This window comes from Platichthys flesus, chromosome 16, assembly GCF_949316205.1.
Source record: "Platichthys flesus chromosome 16, fPlaFle2.1, whole genome shotgun sequence".
Lineage (NCBI taxonomy): Eukaryota > Metazoa > Chordata > Actinopteri > Pleuronectiformes > Pleuronectidae > Platichthys > Platichthys flesus.
Genome location: NC_084960.1, coordinates 1,044,652 through 1,061,602, shown reverse-complemented (window position 1 = coordinate 1,061,602; position 16,951 = coordinate 1,044,652). Strand labels below are relative to the sequence as shown.

The window sequence follows — 16,951 nt, the reverse complement described above, 5'->3', positions numbered from 1 at the left end:
GAACGATCCTCCTTCCTGGACGATGAATTTAGGTTCCATCCCCACAAACTTCCCTCGATGTCTTTTCCTCCTTTAAAGTTGCTTTATGTGAATTTTCTCTGCAGCGTGGTGATGGTCGCTCGCCAAGAGCCTCAGCGCTAAAAGTGTTTAAAGACCAGTTGTGTCCTGATCGGTGCTACTTCCTCAGGACAGACTGGAGCTACAGCGTCTCCTGGTGGAAACTGATAAGAAACGAACCTAAATACAGAGAATAAGGAGCTCGGCCCCGATTCAGAGTTTGAATCCTTCAGAGGACGCAGCTGGATGCTGAACTTACAATTACACACAGCACCTTTAAATGCATCTCAACCTGCAGGGAGGTTTGTGTTCTCACCCCAAAATCCAACAGTTTGGCTCTTACAGCACAAGATAAACAGAAGTGTTATTGAACAGTTGTGTTGGGACTGGGAGGACTGGGAGGACTGGGTGGAATGCTACTGGTCGACTGTTCAACCTGTCAGAAACCGCTCTGAGGACACATGTGTGAACACGCTCGTTTGCCATGGATTCTTTCTTCATGTGCATATTTGGCTACATGTGATCTGAACTCAAACCAGTGGAACCAGCTCCCGTGTGGAGACACCAGCAAACAGGCGTCATTCAGCCTTTACACGTCTTTTCAAAATCACCAATACTTTGATTCTTCATATTCACATCCGACCAAAAATAAGAAACTGGAGAACACAACGCTGAGCGCTCCGGCTTCTGCCCCCCCGACTCCACGTCACACGTTAAACGTCACTCTACACAAAGTCTCTCTCTTCTGGTCGACACCTGATACGAGGACACTGGGAGAAGGTTCCTCAGGAGAGTCTCTCTGGTTTCACCACTTTGAGAGCCGGCTCCTGTTTCTTTGTGTTTCCTTTGTTCTTGTTTTTGAAATCACGAGTCTTTGGGACGATATGGCACAAGAGCTTTCCCCCCCCCCCCCCCCCCCACACACACTTGTGAGAAGGCAGAGCTTCCCCCACATTAAAGACGGAGAGATGTGACATCATCACAGCAGGGGATCTCCTCTCAGGAAACATCTGGAGCAGCTGGATCCCACTAAACAATCTCTGTTCAGGGGGATTCCACAGATTCTAAACATGGAGGTTGTGTTGTTGGTGCATGAGGAGCAGGACCAGGCCTTTTCGTTTGAGATGTCGTGTTTTTTAACTTTAGACTTGAGGTGTTGGGTTTGATGCCTTGATTCAGGAGGCTGTGGGTTTCTGATGTGCTCCAGATGTTTAAAAGGAAACTGTCAGAATTGGAAATGCTTGTTTTTTTAAAGGATTTAGTTTTGAACGAACCTTTTAGATCCGGACGCCGGCCGGAATCAAGAGTTAGGAGGATTTTGATAAAGGACCAATGTAACCCCCCCCCCCCCCTTGCACCTCAGCTGAGCGGGTGTCACATCTCAGAGTCGGGCTCCCAGCAGTTCAGCCCAGTGAAGGCTCAGTCTCTTCTGGAACATGTGGTGCAGTGTGCCCAACACAAAGCAGCATGCTAGGAAACCTATAGAAGCACACATGCATATCAAACAACTGAAGATTAAGCTGTCGGGTCAGTGGACCTCAGAGTCTGTGGACATGGGACAGTCTGGACTGGACGGCACCAGACCAGACCAGTTGTCTCAGTCCAGGTGGATGAGGAGACAAATGAGTGGCGAGGGGGGAGGAGAGATTGCTGGGGGGGAGGGGGGATTGAAGCATTGTTTTGGAAGAAAAGTCACATCTGCCCCGAACTCACACATCTGGGATCTAATCCCATTTCCTGTCATTCTGAGGTTTGTGGCGATTGGTTCAGACGGATTCGATGATCCATGTCCTCCATGACTCAGTCATTCATACAGTATGAAGCACCTTATTCCTTCCTTCCTACCTTCCTCCTTCCTCCTTCCTCCTTCCTCCTTCCTACCTTCCTCCTTCCTCCTTCCTCCTTCCTTCCTTCCTCCTTCCTCCTCCCTCAGCACCAATACAGGACAAAGTGCAGGGGAAAGGAGGGAACGAAGTAATTCCTTGTTTTCCCTAGAGGGGTCACTATTGCATTTCCCCTTAATGTTTTTGTAAAAGTAAACAGCTGTCAGCAGAGCTCGGTCAATGATTATTAATCTGTGAAGGGATTAGATCAAAGAAGGGAGCTCCTAATCCACAGATAAACCCACATGTTCCCCTTTGAGTTCTAAACTTGATCTAAAACGAATCAATTAATCTGCTTCAGCACGATTACACCTAATCAGGATGTAAATTTCACAGTCCAGTCTGCTGACCAGTTTGCAGACTGGTTTTGTTCTGGTAGATACTGGCTGGTTATGGTGAATTAGTTAATGCTCCTAAAGTCTCGCAGCCAGTGTTGGTGAGTGCAATAAGCTCGGGCAGGACAATAAGGGACGGGGGGAAATGGAGTTGGCAATAAGCAGGTGGTCATGTGCAAGAAGATATGAGGTGACCTCATGCATATTTTTCAATACGCAATCAAAAATGCCTGGACGCTATCACACAATATCAATATTCCTTATATTTATAATAATGTTCACCCTTAGTTCTGTAAGTCTGTGTTGTCTGGCGTTTCCAAACCAAATCAGGACTTCAACAGGAATCAGACTTCATGTCTCATCTCAGCAGACCAGGTTCAGGTCAGACGATGAAGATCTGCTTCTCCAATCTGTTCAGGTGTTATCATGAAGCCTGATGTGGATCAAATGTGTGTCAGTTACATTGTGAAAACCTAGAGATCGAATCTGTGCTGTGAAGCTTGTGATCGTCTGAAGACGGGACCAGAACCAAGACCCTGTTCCTGTGGCTCACTATCCCAGAAGCTCTTTGCTCTGAGTAACAAACCAGTGAATCACAAACCAGTAGAGACGCCAGACAACAACACTACTCCAAGGTGTCGCTACGATTCTCTACACTAGTCCTCAACCTCTCCTCTCCATCCCTCTCTCTATCCATCCTCTCTTCCCCCCCTCCCGCCTCCTTCCTATCGGTCGATGCCTATGAGGAGTTTGGTCTTCTCCTCCTCTTTCTTGCTCTCGTTCTTCAGGTCGGCGAACACCTGGGTGAAGTAGTGCGGGTCGGTGTTGATCTGGAGCATCTTGCCACTCATGCGGTTGATGATCTCCAGGCAGCGGTCCCAGAAGGCCTCCTTCTCCGCCTCCACCAGGAAGGGCTTCAGTGGGTAGGAGATCTCGTTGCCCATGTAGGAGTAGGACAGGTAGAGGCAGGTGAGCAGCGAGGCCTGCAGCTCGCGCTCCGAGGCCACCTCTGAGGAGACCACGTCGCGGCACAGCATGTAGAGGAAGACCACGTTGGCCGGAGTGATGAAGCCCTGGTCCTGCCAGCCCTGCAGCAGGAGGGAGCGGTCCACGCTGCGCAGCCACAGCACCGGATCCGTGGGGGAGAGACGCTTGAGTCGGTAACACCGACGGCACAGGAACTCACCCAGGCTGCGCATCAGTTCACTGGTGGAGGCCTGGGTGGAGAACAGGGAATACAAGAGATGGAGAGAAGGTAAGAAAGAGACATGTTTGAAATTATCCCAATTTATGGATCTTTCTACGACAGCTGGTACCTGGACGATGACACGTTTTGGGGTTCCCACTGCAGTGGCCGGCTGGATCCCCGAGCCTGTGAGGGAGTTCTTCTTAGCAGCGACAGCCACGTTGGCCAGGGTCTTGGAGGTGGGCAGGTGTGAGGAGGTAGTGGTGCTGGTGCCTGACGGGTCCTGGCCCGACGTGTACGATGACAGGTTGGCGCAGGACTGAGACTTCTTCAGCTGCAGGATGTCGCAGGCTGAGGTGGCGTGTCCGTCCGGAGAGCTTCCCTTCCCCCCGTCCCCGCCCTCGGACTGGAGCTTCTTGGAGCCCTTCCTCTTTGCAGACACAGCCACGATTCTCTTCCATGGCAGCACGCTGATGATGGACGGCCGTTTGAGGGACTTGGCGGCGGCGGCGGCGTCCTTGGCGTTCTTGCTGTTCTGGACGGCGGTGTAGTGGCCGACCGTGGCCGGGCCGTCCTCAAACAGCGCCGCCTTCCGGTAGCTGGGAGACAGCGACAACACTGTACCCATGGTGCCTGGTGAGGGTTAGGGGGCGGACACGGTGGAGTGGGGGGGCAGCGGGGGAAGCTCTCTGATTGGTCTAGACAAAGATCTTCAAAATGTCACTTCAGCAGGAAGTTGGACCTGTGAGCACAGAACAGGAAGCGGCGTCAGGACTTTCCACTTGTTACACGAATTTAGCAAACAGTGCAAAATGAAAACAGTCAATAGAAAACATTTTACTTTTACTTCCAACCATCCATTAACACAACCTGTGTTTGAACTGGGAGAGGCAGCTGGAGAAAAGAATGAAGCTTCACACAGAGTTGCTTCCATCACAGTTCATTGTCTTCCTCAGCCGATGAATCAGAATGAATGAAACTCGATGTTTATTACTGATCCAAATATTATATATACGTGATATTATCTCTCTTCTACTGAAAACCCTTTTTCAGAGCTTTCCCAGAGGAAGACCAAGACGTGTGGTGGAAACCAAAAGCCACAAGTTTCTATTGAATGAGGTTCGAGTCCATTTTCATTTTGAAAAATCATAAAATCGTAACAGACATTATCTCAGGACACATCAGTGAGATCAAGACCTCAAAAATCTAAAATAAAGAAGTGATTTTCTTAAACCTCTTCTGGCTTCCATCCATCAGGAATAAAAAAACATTTAAATTCATTATTATTTGCTTGCGATTAATTAAATGAACTAAAGAGCCAATTGTTTTATCATCTGACTTCATCTCAGAGATATTAAACCCAAATATGAATTATTAAACAGGGTTCGAAACACAGCATCTGCAGCTTCCTCTGTCTGTCAGTGAGAATTCCTCTGCATGAATTCCTCTCGTGCTGGGATCGAATCCCCCTTCGAGTCCTGATGTGAAACCAGGATGTGAACGTGTCTCCGGACTCATGAAGCACCGGACGCTGCTGAGGCCTCGGTGTTAAACCAGCAGCCTGATGTGTTATATAAGAAACAAGATGAGGCCACAGAGGCTCCATGAGAAACAAGTGAGCACGAGCATCCATCTTAGCTTCAAAATGGAAGCCTGGAAAACGCCCCCCCACCCCCAACATAAGGCAGCTTCACAAACACACTCAAACACACACCGTGCATATTCCACACAAACCAAACGATGACTGGAATCGTGCCTGATCCATTTTAATACATTCTCATCTCAATGTGGAAAGAAGCGCCTCACATTTGGTATTTGAGTATTTCCTGAGGCCTCCTCCACAAACCGGCAGGTTCAGGGTTTGATCTTTTATAGAACCGGAGGATAAAGAAAGATGGTTTGTGTTTTTACCTTCTGATCAATCTGCTCTTCGTTTCAAATCCATCTATCGCGCCTCGCTCCCTCACGCGCAAATGCGGTGAAAACGACGAGAGGCTCCTCCACCGGCACCGCAGGTCGCTGGTTCCCGCACCGCCTGCAGCCCGCAGGGTCCGGGTTGTTAAGGCGGATCGGTCCCTGCAGGGATGCGAACCCTGAAGAGCTGCAGGCTCACGGGTCTGAGTCCCGGCGGCTGCCCCTTTCCTCAAATCTTCATCCGCTCCTCGGTTGGAATACAGATGCAAACCAGATGTGGATTCACCCCTGGACGTGGAAACGTGTCTTCCATCGAGAAGCGACCATCTCTGACGTCCCGCTGCTGGAGAGGTGACAGCTGACGGACCTCCCGCACACACACAACATGGACCACACAACACAACACGGGTCTTTATCGAGAGAGGAAAGATGGCCACTATGAAATCCCAAAATAGATGTGAGCTTAAACCCTCAACGAGAGAGAGAGAGAGAGAGAGAGAGAGAGAGAGAGAGAGAGAGAGAGAGAGAGAGAGAGGGAGAGAGAGAGAGAGATGCGGGCATCTGCAGTTATTCGGGTTGGATGCAGGAGAGATACGGAGCTCTCTGATTGGCTGAGGCCGGGATGCTGCTGATGCTCAGCTCGGAAACCATTGGTCCGCGAGCGAGTCCACCAATCAGAGAGGTCACTGTCCGAGGTGCTGAAACAGTGGAGGTGGGAGAGGAGGCAGAGGAGGTTGATGACGAAGAGTAGATGGAGGAGGAAGAGAAGACAGAAGAGATAGAGGATGAAGAGGAGGGGAAGTAGGTGAATGAAGAAGAGGACGTAGAAGAGGGGGAGGAGGAAGACGAGGGAGTGGAGGTAGAGGAGGTGAATGGAGAAGAAGAGGATGATGAGGTATAGAGGAGGAATAGAATGTAGAGGAGGGAGATGAGGAAGAGGAGGAAATGGGAGACAGAGGAGGAAGAGGAGATTGGTGAAAGTTTTTCAGAACTGTTGCAGCATGAGCAGACATCTTGATTTTATTCACTGAAATCAATCAAACTTCATTCCATAAATGTTAATTTAATATTAATAAAAGGGTTAATATGAATATAAAAATATGAGTATAATACAAAAAATATGTATACATTTATGGTTGAACTTGGCAACAGTGAACTACACATCCCATCATGCAGTTCGCGGCAGCTCCATTAAGTTCCGGGTCGTGGGGTTAAAAGCTGGGATGTTTTGGTTGTGGAAGCCGTTCTAACTTTAGCCTGGTTGTTGGACCGGGTCAGTGTCTGTGTCAGTCCGTCAGTGGGTATTGTATGAAGATGGACGCGCAGCACAGACACAGGTCGCTTTATAAAGGAACCACTCCGCCATGGAAGGAGACGTTCCGCAAGGTAAGACACGGATCTGTTAGCTAGTGTTAGCTAGCTGTGTTAGCTGCTGTTAGCTAGCTATGTTAGCTGTGTTAGCTGCTGTACGCTAGCACTGGTCCTGTGTGTAACCCCGAGCTCTCCCTCTTCTCTCCCGGCTCCGGCAGCGCTGTGTGGACCGGCTGAAGAACAGCCGCTCCCGGCTGCTGGACAGGTACCGTCAGGCGGGAGAGGGCCCACAGGGCGGCGGCTCCGGAGCCTCCATCATCGTCCAGGAGGTGATGGAGGAGGAGTGGAGCGTCCTGCAGTCAGAGGCCCGGGGAATGCCCTTCCAGCTGCGGCCGCAGGGGCTGACAGAGGTCGGTCTGTTTCTCTCCGTGTCCCCTTCTCACTGAACTCCAGCTTCTCTCACTCTGATACCTCCACATGTTCCTCAGTGATGTTAATACTTCCATCAAGTTACTAACTTCTCCCTCACTGACATGGGACAGGTTTAAAGTTTCAGTGACTTTCACTTCACTGAGATTCATTAAATGAAATTGGTCATCAACATGGGACTCAACTCTGTTCTTTCCCTGGAACGCTGTTGCTCTACTTGATCTGTTCATCACAGCCGTGTGTAGATAATCTATCAGCCTGCAAACGAAATAAGTAAAAACAGATTGTTTTGATGCTACAAGTCAATTAAGAATTCACGTAATAACAAAGGTGTTGGACGTGGCTAATTTTGAGTCACTTCATCACGTCACATAATGAACCCTGCATCGATAAATACTGTTAAATTATGACCATTTAAGACCAATTTCTATCTTGAATCCTCTGGAAACTTCTGGAAAACCTTTTCTGAGAGAAGGTGGACCTTGAGCTGATCTGTAGTTTGTAGCTGAGCTGCTTTGTTAAAATCCACTCAATCTATTTTAGTTTTTATAATGTCGTGAATGTGGTTCTCCTTTTCTTTTAAACAGATGTTCAGTGTCATGACTGAGTACGATGAGCTGGCCGTGCTGGAAGAAATCCAACAGGAGCTCATGTCTCAAGGTAACTGGGTCCTTTCCTCTCGGCTGGTGTCTTACAGTCAGAGTGATGCCTGATGTCCTACAGGACACTGTTCTGTTTGTGTTGACTTAAATGGGATTTATTGTTTTTTGTTGTAACGAGTTTGATATTGAGAATCATGGACATATCCTAGTATCGTGACATCCCTGACATGGTGGTAAATTCAGCTGACATGAGATGCAAAAGGAAATGAAACAGAGTGAGAGCTTTTTGTTGTGTGTTTCTCCTTGTGCTTCAGAAATGTCTATAATTGAGGAGTATGAGAGGAACCTGCAGTCTGAGGAGCAGTTCATATCGTCGGTCGTGGAGGGGATGGATGAAGAGAACATTATTTGTCCCATTTGTCACATGTGAGTCCAGGACTTGCTTCCTTGACAGACATTTACAGACACAAATAGTTTGTCATGTTCACATCTATGTGGAATAACTACAAATAACTTTTTTTTTTAATTAATGATCTTTGTAAATGGAGACTGATATAAATTATAAATGCATTAAGTTTGACCATATGAAGCTGTTGCTAAACTAAATCTAATTTTAAGTGCTTCTTGTTTCTTGAAGGAACAACTTAAATATCAACAGTCATTTCATCTCCTGCTCCTGTGGACTGTACATCAACACTAAGGTTTGTGTGTTCAAATCTTATCCTATTCAAATGAGCTCCTTTTGGTTTTTACACACAACTGCTCCTTCCCCAATTTCCCATCAACACGTCTCTGTTTACCTCCTGAAACAATGTTCACTATGGAAAATCTGACAGAACAAGTTGTACATTGACAAAAGTCCCAGGGTTCAGTTACATTGGTGAATATTGACCTCAACTAAAGTGCTGCACTGTTGGTCCTCTTGTCTTCAGACACGAGACATCACTCCAGATGTCCTGCGCCATCTGCTGGAGTCCAGGGTGTCGGAGCACACGGAGGATTGTCTCCACAACCCGGTTTTCTTTGTCGCTCCAAACATAGACAGCTCCCCAAACCTGATGATCAGCTGCCAGGTACGCTGCTCACTCACTTCCAGGCTGTCTACAGGCCGGTGTGATGAGACCATACATATTGTGTGACGCTGTAAAAACATCTGTGGCTCCATGTTGATGCTCTATTGTTTACTTTGTTGTGTGACAAATCACACTTTATTCTTTTCGTTTGAATGACGGGGACTGTTTTCAGACATGCATTAAACTGCTGACCTTCTCCTGAGACACATTTCACATTTAGGTTCATTTTCAGTTGTGGTGAAATTGATACTCTCTTTTGTTTAATGACGCTCTTCACAAGTTCCTTGTTTCCTCTACTTTCAGGGCTGTGACTACCTGTCCATCGTTCTGTGAGAGCGAGCGGACACAACGATCATGAGTGACTCGACTCGTGGGATATGATTTTTGAGTTTTTTGCACTCTGTATATTTTGTGAAATAAAATCTAATTTTAATATTTAATATGGAGTAGTTTTTCCTTCTTGTGCCCTATATGCTGCTGCACCAACAACCTGTGAAGCCTTCACCGTTTTGTCTGATCTCTCATTCCCCAAGATGACCCACTGTGCTGGGACCCATAGGGAGGTGATAGTCCTCCATTGACTCACTATTGCATGTGCAACCAAAACTTCAAAGTGATGATTAAAAACAAGTAAAGTAGTGATTTGTCAAGATTCCAGCAGTGCCCCTGAAAACATCACAAATCAAGACATAATTTAGAGATACTGTATAAGTAATAAAGAGAACAGGGATTAAAATCAAGTTAGTATGGATTCCTGCCCACAGCCGGGTGGAAGGAGATAAACTTGCTGATAAATATGCAACATGAACTATAAGGAAAAGAGACGTAGATGTGGCAGTTAATTATAGGAAGGCTGAGATCGAAAGTGCAATCAAATCAGGACTGAAGGGGGGGGGGGGGTTGGCAGGAAAGACGGGACAGAAGAAAGGTAGTATAGTATTCAAAAGAAAGTGGGTGAAATGAGAAGCACCAGAGGAAGAGGTGATAGTCAGAAAGAGGGTTGGTTCTAAAGGTTTAAGCGGCAGCATGAAGATAATGAACAGACCGATGGGACAGTTGTAATCAGCAGGAAACAGTGGATCATTTATTCTTTGTCTTTCCACAATAAGAGAGACATAAAAAAAAAACATCTACAGAAACAATTTATCACGAAGTATAAGATGAATATTACTGAGGTCTCAGTGGTTTAACAAGCATCCATCCATCCAACTTCATGTATTTGATGTTTTTGTAAAGCACTTTGAGCTGTATTTTATGAAAGGTGTTGATTAAATACCTTTATTATAATAGGTGCTGCAGGATATATTCAGGTTTCTAAAAAACACTGGAGTCTAGGACAGAATTTTGGCAAATGTCCATATTTGATGGTTTTATTTAGTTTTTGTTTATAAAAAAAATGACTTACAAATACTTTAAGGCAGAAATCACGTATCAAAGTTGACATCACTGTGAGAGAAAAAGAAGAAACACCAACAACAGTGCTGCAGAAGTAAAATTAATTTATAAAATAATAGTTTTATTCAATGAGCATCAACCATAGAAAAGTTTCAGGGCATTTTTGACTATCAATATTTCATCCGTTGATACAGGGCTTGAATTTTAAATATCTGGTAATAAAGTGCTGAGTTAAAACATCAGGTTATTTATTCAAAATCAAGGTTTTATCCCGAATGAGTTTGAACCTGCATCATAATGAGAGGAAGAAGAAGAAGAAGAAGGAGAAGAAGAAGAAGAAGAAGAAGAAGAAGAAGAAGAAGAGGAGGAGGAGGTGGTGCAGGAGGCCGGCATCACCAGTAGGAGGCGCCACTGCTGCTGACCGGAACCCAGCGGGGCAGAGGAAAGATGGCAGCCGCGGCGGTGGCTGAGTTTCAGAGAGCCCAGTCTCTTCTGGGGACAGACCGGGACGCGTCCATCGACATCCTACACTCAATAGGTAAATACAACACCCGGGGACCGGCGCTCACATCCGGCTCAGAAGCGTTGTTCACCGAGGGACGAGAGCACCAGCTCCACTAGCCGCGTTAGCAGCTAAGCTAAGCTAGCCCAGTGCTGGCCGTCTCCCTGCTTTTACACAGTGAGTCAGCAGCAGCCTGCTAGCCGGCTAGCAGCACACCGGCTAGCTCCCGGGTGAAGCTAACGCTAGCTTCCCACGCTCATTCATTTAACAGCGGCTCGGCTGACAGCGGCTTCGCGGTAGCATCTCGCCCTGGGTGTGAACATGAGGCCGAGCGAGCTCCCTCCGGTCCCCGGCTGCTTCCCCGCGTCAACCCGTGGAGCGGCGGGTTGTCTGTGTCGCAGCTGAGGCTCCAACACGGAGCTGTCACTGTGTGTGGCAGTCCAGGGGTTCCACAGCTGGTTAGCATCCAGCCCGAGCGAGCTTCACGTCCTGGCCACACACAGGAGGGGAGGGGGGGGGGGGGGGGGCACAGCTATCTCTCTGTTTGTGTGATTCATGTTTATGTGTGTTTAATTACATCACTGTGTGTGTGTCTGTGCAGTGAAACGGGACATCCAGGAGAGTGATGAGGAAGCAGTGCGTGTTAAAGAGCAGAGCATCCTGGAGCTGGGGGCCCTGCTGGCCAAGACGGGACAAGCTGCGGGTAAACACAACCACCGTGTTCACACGTTCACACACAACCACCGTGTTCACACACAATCACCGTGTTCACACACACAATCACCGTGTTCACACACACAATCACCGTGTTCACACACACAATCACCGTGTTCACACACACAATCACCGTGTTCACACACACAATCACCGTGTTCACACACAACTACCACCGTGTTCACACACACAACCACCGTGTTCACATGAGCCCCATCACTGAGATCCTGACTCTAATATTCTGTAATTAATTACAAAAGAGACCAATGGATTTTGAAAACATTTTTAAATTAGTAGTTTTTTCATCTGTGCAAACTCTTTTTAATAAACATACAAACTCTGCATTCACCAGCCATAGAAGCAGATTGACCACAAGCTGTTTGTAAGTCATCCCTCTTCTTCCTCTTCCTCTTCCTCCTCTCAGAACTGGGGGGCCTGCTCAAGTATGTACGCCCCTTCCTCAACACCATCTCCAAGGCCAAGGCAGCCCGGCTGGTCCGCTCCCTGCTTGACCTCTTCCTGGACATGGAGGCCGCCACAGGTCAGGAGGTGGAGCTCTGCCTGGAGTGCATAGAGTGGGCCAAGACTGAGAAGAGGACCTTCCTCCGACAGGCGCTGGAGGTGAGACTTAACGAGGCTTCACTAAGATGCTTGATCTCGATGGTCTTTCCCAACCCGAGCTGACAGGCCACATCCAGACTTGGGTCGACTTGTCCAGCTGGTTCACCTGCAGTGTTTGTTTTCCCGGTTCCAGCAGCTTCAAAACAAAAGTCCGTGATCCCTCCTGCTGAGGTTCCCACCGGCTTTGTCTTATTCCAGCCGTTAAATCTGTTCAATAGCTTTTTCAAGTTAACTGGGATTTTGTGGCCGCGAGTTATTGACTCTCAGCAAGTTGATAATTGATCCTTGAGAGTTAGCAGTTTCCTTTCGGTGTGTGTGACATTCAGGTTTCCTACACTGAACTTCGTAGAAACTTTAAAGTGAAGAGCAAAATATAATCTGGATAAACAAAGCAAGTTGTAAACACAGGTCTGACATTGTGTTTGTTTTCTTCTGTCCTCAGGGTCGGCTCATTTCGCTGTATTTCGACACTAAGTGCTACCAGGAAGCACTAACACTCGGTGAGGCTTCACGCTACATCACGTTCACTTCTCACAATTAAGGAAGTTTGTCTGATGGGACCATCTGAAAACCTCTCTCTCTCTCTCCAGGCACCCAGTTGCTGCAGGAGCTGAAGAAGATGGACGACAAGGCCTTGCTGGTGGAGGTTCAGCTGCAGGAGAGTAAGACGTACCACGCCCTCAGTAACCTTCCCAAGGCCCGAGCCGCCCTCACCTCCGCCAGGACAACCGCCAACGCCATCTACTGCCCACCCAAACTACAAGCAGCTTTAGACATGCAGTCAGGTACAGCCTGTGCTACATGCAGAGTTAATAAGCTAATCAGACCATGCTGAAGATCCTGTTAACCGGATGTTTACTCTGTTTGTGTTTTCAGGGATTATTCACGCAGCGGAGGAGAAAGACTGGAAGACGGCTTACTCCTACTTCTACGAGGCCTTTGAGGGCTACGACTCCATCGACAGCCCCCGAGCCATCATAGCCATCAAATACATGCTGCTCTGCAAAATCATGCTCAACTTGTAAGTGCTGATATATGAGGATTTCTTTACCCACAGAAGCCGATGATAGTGCAGGACAGACTGCGTTGGAACCAGTCAGCATTTTTCTGTGAAGCTGCTCTCAGACATGCCCGACGTGTTGGAGTCTGTTGCTCTGGAACATTTCTGGAAAACTCACAGAGGTGTTTGTTCTTTCTGTTTCAGGCCAGACGACGTCCAAGGCCTCATCAGCGGCAAGCTCGCTCTCCGGCACTCTGGCAGAGAGGTAGTTCCCCGACACTTGAATTCTTATATAACTCAATCTCTCCCCCGTTGACACTAAAATGCTGACCGGAGACAATAACCACCTGTAACTACTGGAATGTAGTGTTGGATTCAAACCTCATTGTCTGAGTGTTCTGAACGTCAGATAAAAGCCAGGTGTTAATGGGAGTTAGTGGGTTTTTGACCAGTGAGCCACTTCCATGCAGCCTCTAACCCTCTGTGCTCCTCCTCCCACAGACGGACTCTATGAAGTGTGTGGCTCAAGCCAGCAAGAACCGGTCGCTCGCAGACTTTGAAAAGGTTTGTGTCTCGAGTTCGATGCCGCATGTTGTAGTGTAACAGAACTGAGAAGGAAAGTGCTCTCCCCTCACCTGTGATTAACATCTGACCCTCCCCCCCCCCTTCCCTCAGGCTCTTACAGAGTACAAACCTGAGCTGAGTGATGACCCCATCATCAGCAACCACCTCACCACGCTGTACGACAACCTGCTGGAGAAGAATCTCATCAGGGTCATTGAACCGTTCTCCAGGGTCCAGGTAAGTCGGGTCACTCAGGTGCAGAACTTCTCCAGGATGGGAGGAGCAGTTTGAACCTTGTGTTTGTCTCTAACAGATCGCACACATTTCCTCCCTCATCAAACTATCAGAGGTATGTTTGTGTTTTCTTTCATATTTACGTTTTCATGAGACACTTTAAATTGCGAGGTTTCCACAGTGAGAAACCGTCTGGATGTGTCTGACTTACAGGGAGACGTGGAGAGGAAACTGTCACAGATGATTCTAGATGAGAAGTTTCACGGTAAGCTTTTCTGTATTTCACTGTTTGACAGATAACTGGTGTTCAGATGAAAGTTAAAGTCCAAAATGCTTTATCACCTCTAAGGTAAACTGAATGAAGGTGGATCACTGATTGTCCTCTAAACACGTTTCTCCCTCCGTCCCGCTCCATTGGACCTGACAGGTATTTTGGACCAAGGCGAGGGCGTCCTGATCGTCTTCGCCGAGCCAGTTGTGGACAAGACGTACGAGGCGGCGCTGGAGACCATTCACAACATGAGCAAAGTGGTGGACTCGCTCTACAACAAAGCCAAGAAGCTCACATAAGGTCTGTGTGTTCATTATATATATATGAAATATATATAATGTCGTGATATACCCCAAAATATATCACGACTCAACGCTGCTACTAAATTCATACTACTGATATTAAATAACTGTTTTATCCTTTTAAACAATTTGTTAAAGTTTGGTAAAAGAAAATGAACTTGTTCCTGTAAGATCTGTGTTCACTGTCCTTTGCCCCCCCCCCCCCCCCCCCCCCAGAGAGAGCGAGGTGTCCGGAGTGACGTGGACCAATCAGGAGTCTGTGGATCGCTCACTTCAACCCGGGAGGGGGGGGGGGGGAAGAGAACGAGGAGAGAACAAACACTCAACAATCCAGCAAGCAAGTAAACCAGCTGACCACCTGAAGACCAACCAACCGATCAACAACGTGTCGGGGGGGCACACAGTCCCCGACCCCCCCCCCCTAAAGCCCCCCCCCCCCAGTCCTCTGCTCGCCCCCCTCCTCCCTGTCACTGTCACTTCCTTCCAATCTGATTGGGGTTGATCTGGCACCAAGTGCTCCCCCCTCTGGACAAACCCAGGCACTGCGCCCCCTTCTCCCACCACTGGTTTGTACTGTATGTAAAACTGGACCACCCCCCCCCCCTGTTTCTCTCTGCACTGGCCATCAGGGAATCTTGTAAAATAACAATAAAGAAAAACTTATAACGTACTTAAACTTACATATATTGTAAACAAAAAAAGAAGCCCTGCTTGCTCTGATTCGTTTGTGAACATCCGACCTGAGGGATCCGATCACACCTGGTCAGCGCAGAGTTCAGATCCCCGACCACGTGAGACCACGCCCTCTTAGTGATTAGCTTCTCTCAATCATGACTCGTCATAACATATCATGTAACTGGTTCTGGTTCGGAGTCTTTGCTGTAAGTGAGTAAACAATCTGCTTTCTACTTCTCTTTCTAACACACACACACACAAACACACACTTTGATGTCACACCTGGTCAAACAGCATCATTCGGTTCTGGAACAGAAGAGATTTATGAATTCATTCACTCAGATCAGGGAAATGAAACCAACTGAACATCTGTGATCGATCTCTCAGGACCATGTCAGGGCGGGGGGGGGTCCGTCTGTCCCTCTCCGGATCCGACCTTTTCTGTCCGACCCTGAGAGTGAATGTTGAAATTCAGATTCCCCCCCGCCCTCACCTCCTCTCTCTCACCTGACTCCCCTCTGACTGGTCGGACTCAGCCACAAGGCATTCTGGGATTTATGGACCCTACAGGGAACTTTCTCTTCTACCCCCCCGCTCTGGGACCACAGTGAGGGGATGATCGACACACTGGGCTCTCCACACACCTGCCCTCCCACTTCCTGTTTGTATATACCAGTTGCCAACATCCCAGGCCTGATCATAGTCCGTCTTTTCCGTTTCTTTTGTAATGCGTTACTGAACAGTGAACCTCGCCAGCGGGAGCTCTGAGTCACAAAGTGCTTTTTGACGCTGGAGCCGTGACTGCAGATGGAACTCTTTGATGTGAGATGCAGAAGAGGCCGAGTTTCGCTGAAGAAAAAAAATCAAGCTGTACATATCTGGGAACAACATTTTGAAAAAGACTCGAGGGTTTACCGTATATGACCGAGAAAGACAAACGCTAATAAAAATAATGAAATGAAAACTGTAACGGGTTTGATTGGAGGATCCTGCAGATGAGGTTTCATCTGCTTGTTAACGTGGTCCTCTGAAATGATGAGAACTTTATTTCATGTCTCTTGTTCCTCGGCTGCCTCTGACTCCAGACCTGCTTACCAACCAGGCAGGGCTCGGTGTTCGGCTGAGGCTTCATGTAAAATCATTGTACAGTCATTTTAACTGAAGTAACACTTTGATTAAAAAAGACAAAATGTGCTCTTGAGTTTCGCTGCAACGCTTGAACTGTGCTTTCTTTTAAACTGAGAAGATGGTGAACATCTCGTGTGTGTGTGTGTCAGGGACATGTCATCAGTTGTGTTGAGCATCAGTGTGTGTTTTGTTCTTTTAAACACAAAGGCTGGTTCCCCACTGCCTGATCGCACCTGGGGGGGGGGGGGGGGGGGGGGGGGGGTTCTAACATCTCTGGCCCAGTCAGGTCATGAAATGCTTGGGTCACAGATTCTCTTATAGCAATGCTCACAATATTACACAAGCAAAAATAACAAATATAGGATATCAAGAAATAAAAACAAGTTCCTTGAAGAAGTCGCCACGCCAGAGAGGCTCTGCAGTGACACCTGGTGGCCAGATATCATTTAACTGAGGTGAACTATTCAAAACTTTAAATGAGACGAGTTTCTCTTTCTTTTCTGGGATAAAGAAACTTTACTTCGCAGTGAGAAAGTTGCTGCTCGTGTTTCATCACTTGTGTTTCTGCTGTGATTTATACCCCTGGACCTGCCTGCGGGGTTTCCCAAGGGGCTGCTCCTCTTCCCAGTGTCAACACATGTAAAGAAGCCAAAGCCTTTTTTTAAATAAACCTTAATTAACAGTAAATAACTGCCAACAAGGGTGAGGTCATCTCCCCACCTCCACATCTGCATTAGAATGGGAGGCCGCGCGGT

General features: G+C 47.6%; 3 protein-coding genes across 3 annotated transcripts; 2 read left to right on the top strand and 1 right to left on the bottom strand.

The window, feature by feature from the left end:
• Window positions 1-574: 574 nt before the first annotated feature.
• On the bottom strand, window positions 575-5,824 carry LOC133971417 (cyclin-dependent kinase 5 activator 1-like). The gene is made up of 3 exons (XM_062408754.1): window positions 5,373-5,824; window positions 3,592-4,203; window positions 575-3,492 (listed from the first exon to the last, which is right to left on the bottom strand). The coding sequence occupies exons 2-3, from the start codon at window positions 4,087-4,089 to the stop codon at window positions 3,001-3,003; spliced, it is 990 nt and encodes a 329-aa protein (XP_062264738.1). The 5' UTR covers window positions 4,090-4,203; window positions 5,373-5,824; the 3' UTR covers window positions 575-3,000.
• Window positions 5,825-6,575: 751 nt separating this feature from the next.
• rpain (RPA interacting protein) lies at window positions 6,576-9,230 on the top strand. The gene is made up of 7 exons (XM_062409076.1): window positions 6,576-6,761; window positions 6,905-7,096; window positions 7,703-7,775; window positions 8,032-8,143; window positions 8,355-8,418; window positions 8,650-8,790; window positions 9,094-9,230. Exons 1-7 carry the CDS (start codon window positions 6,684-6,686, stop codon window positions 9,121-9,123), a joined length of 690 nt encoding a protein of 229 aa, XP_062265060.1. The 5' UTR covers window positions 6,576-6,683; the 3' UTR covers window positions 9,124-9,230.
• Window positions 9,231-10,557: 1,327 nt separating this feature from the next.
• LOC133971290 (26S proteasome non-ATPase regulatory subunit 11) lies at window positions 10,558-16,269 on the top strand. Its single transcript, XM_062408582.1, has 13 exons — window positions 10,558-10,723; window positions 11,289-11,390; window positions 11,826-12,022; window positions 12,465-12,522; window positions 12,613-12,807; window positions 12,899-13,043; window positions 13,227-13,287; window positions 13,524-13,586; window positions 13,698-13,823; window positions 13,900-13,935; window positions 14,034-14,085; window positions 14,248-14,391; window positions 14,610-16,269. Exons 1-12 carry the CDS (start codon window positions 10,633-10,635, stop codon window positions 14,388-14,390), a joined length of 1,269 nt encoding a protein of 422 aa, XP_062264566.1. The 5' UTR covers window positions 10,558-10,632; the 3' UTR covers window position 14,391; window positions 14,610-16,269.
• Window positions 16,270-16,951: the final 682 nt, after the last annotated feature.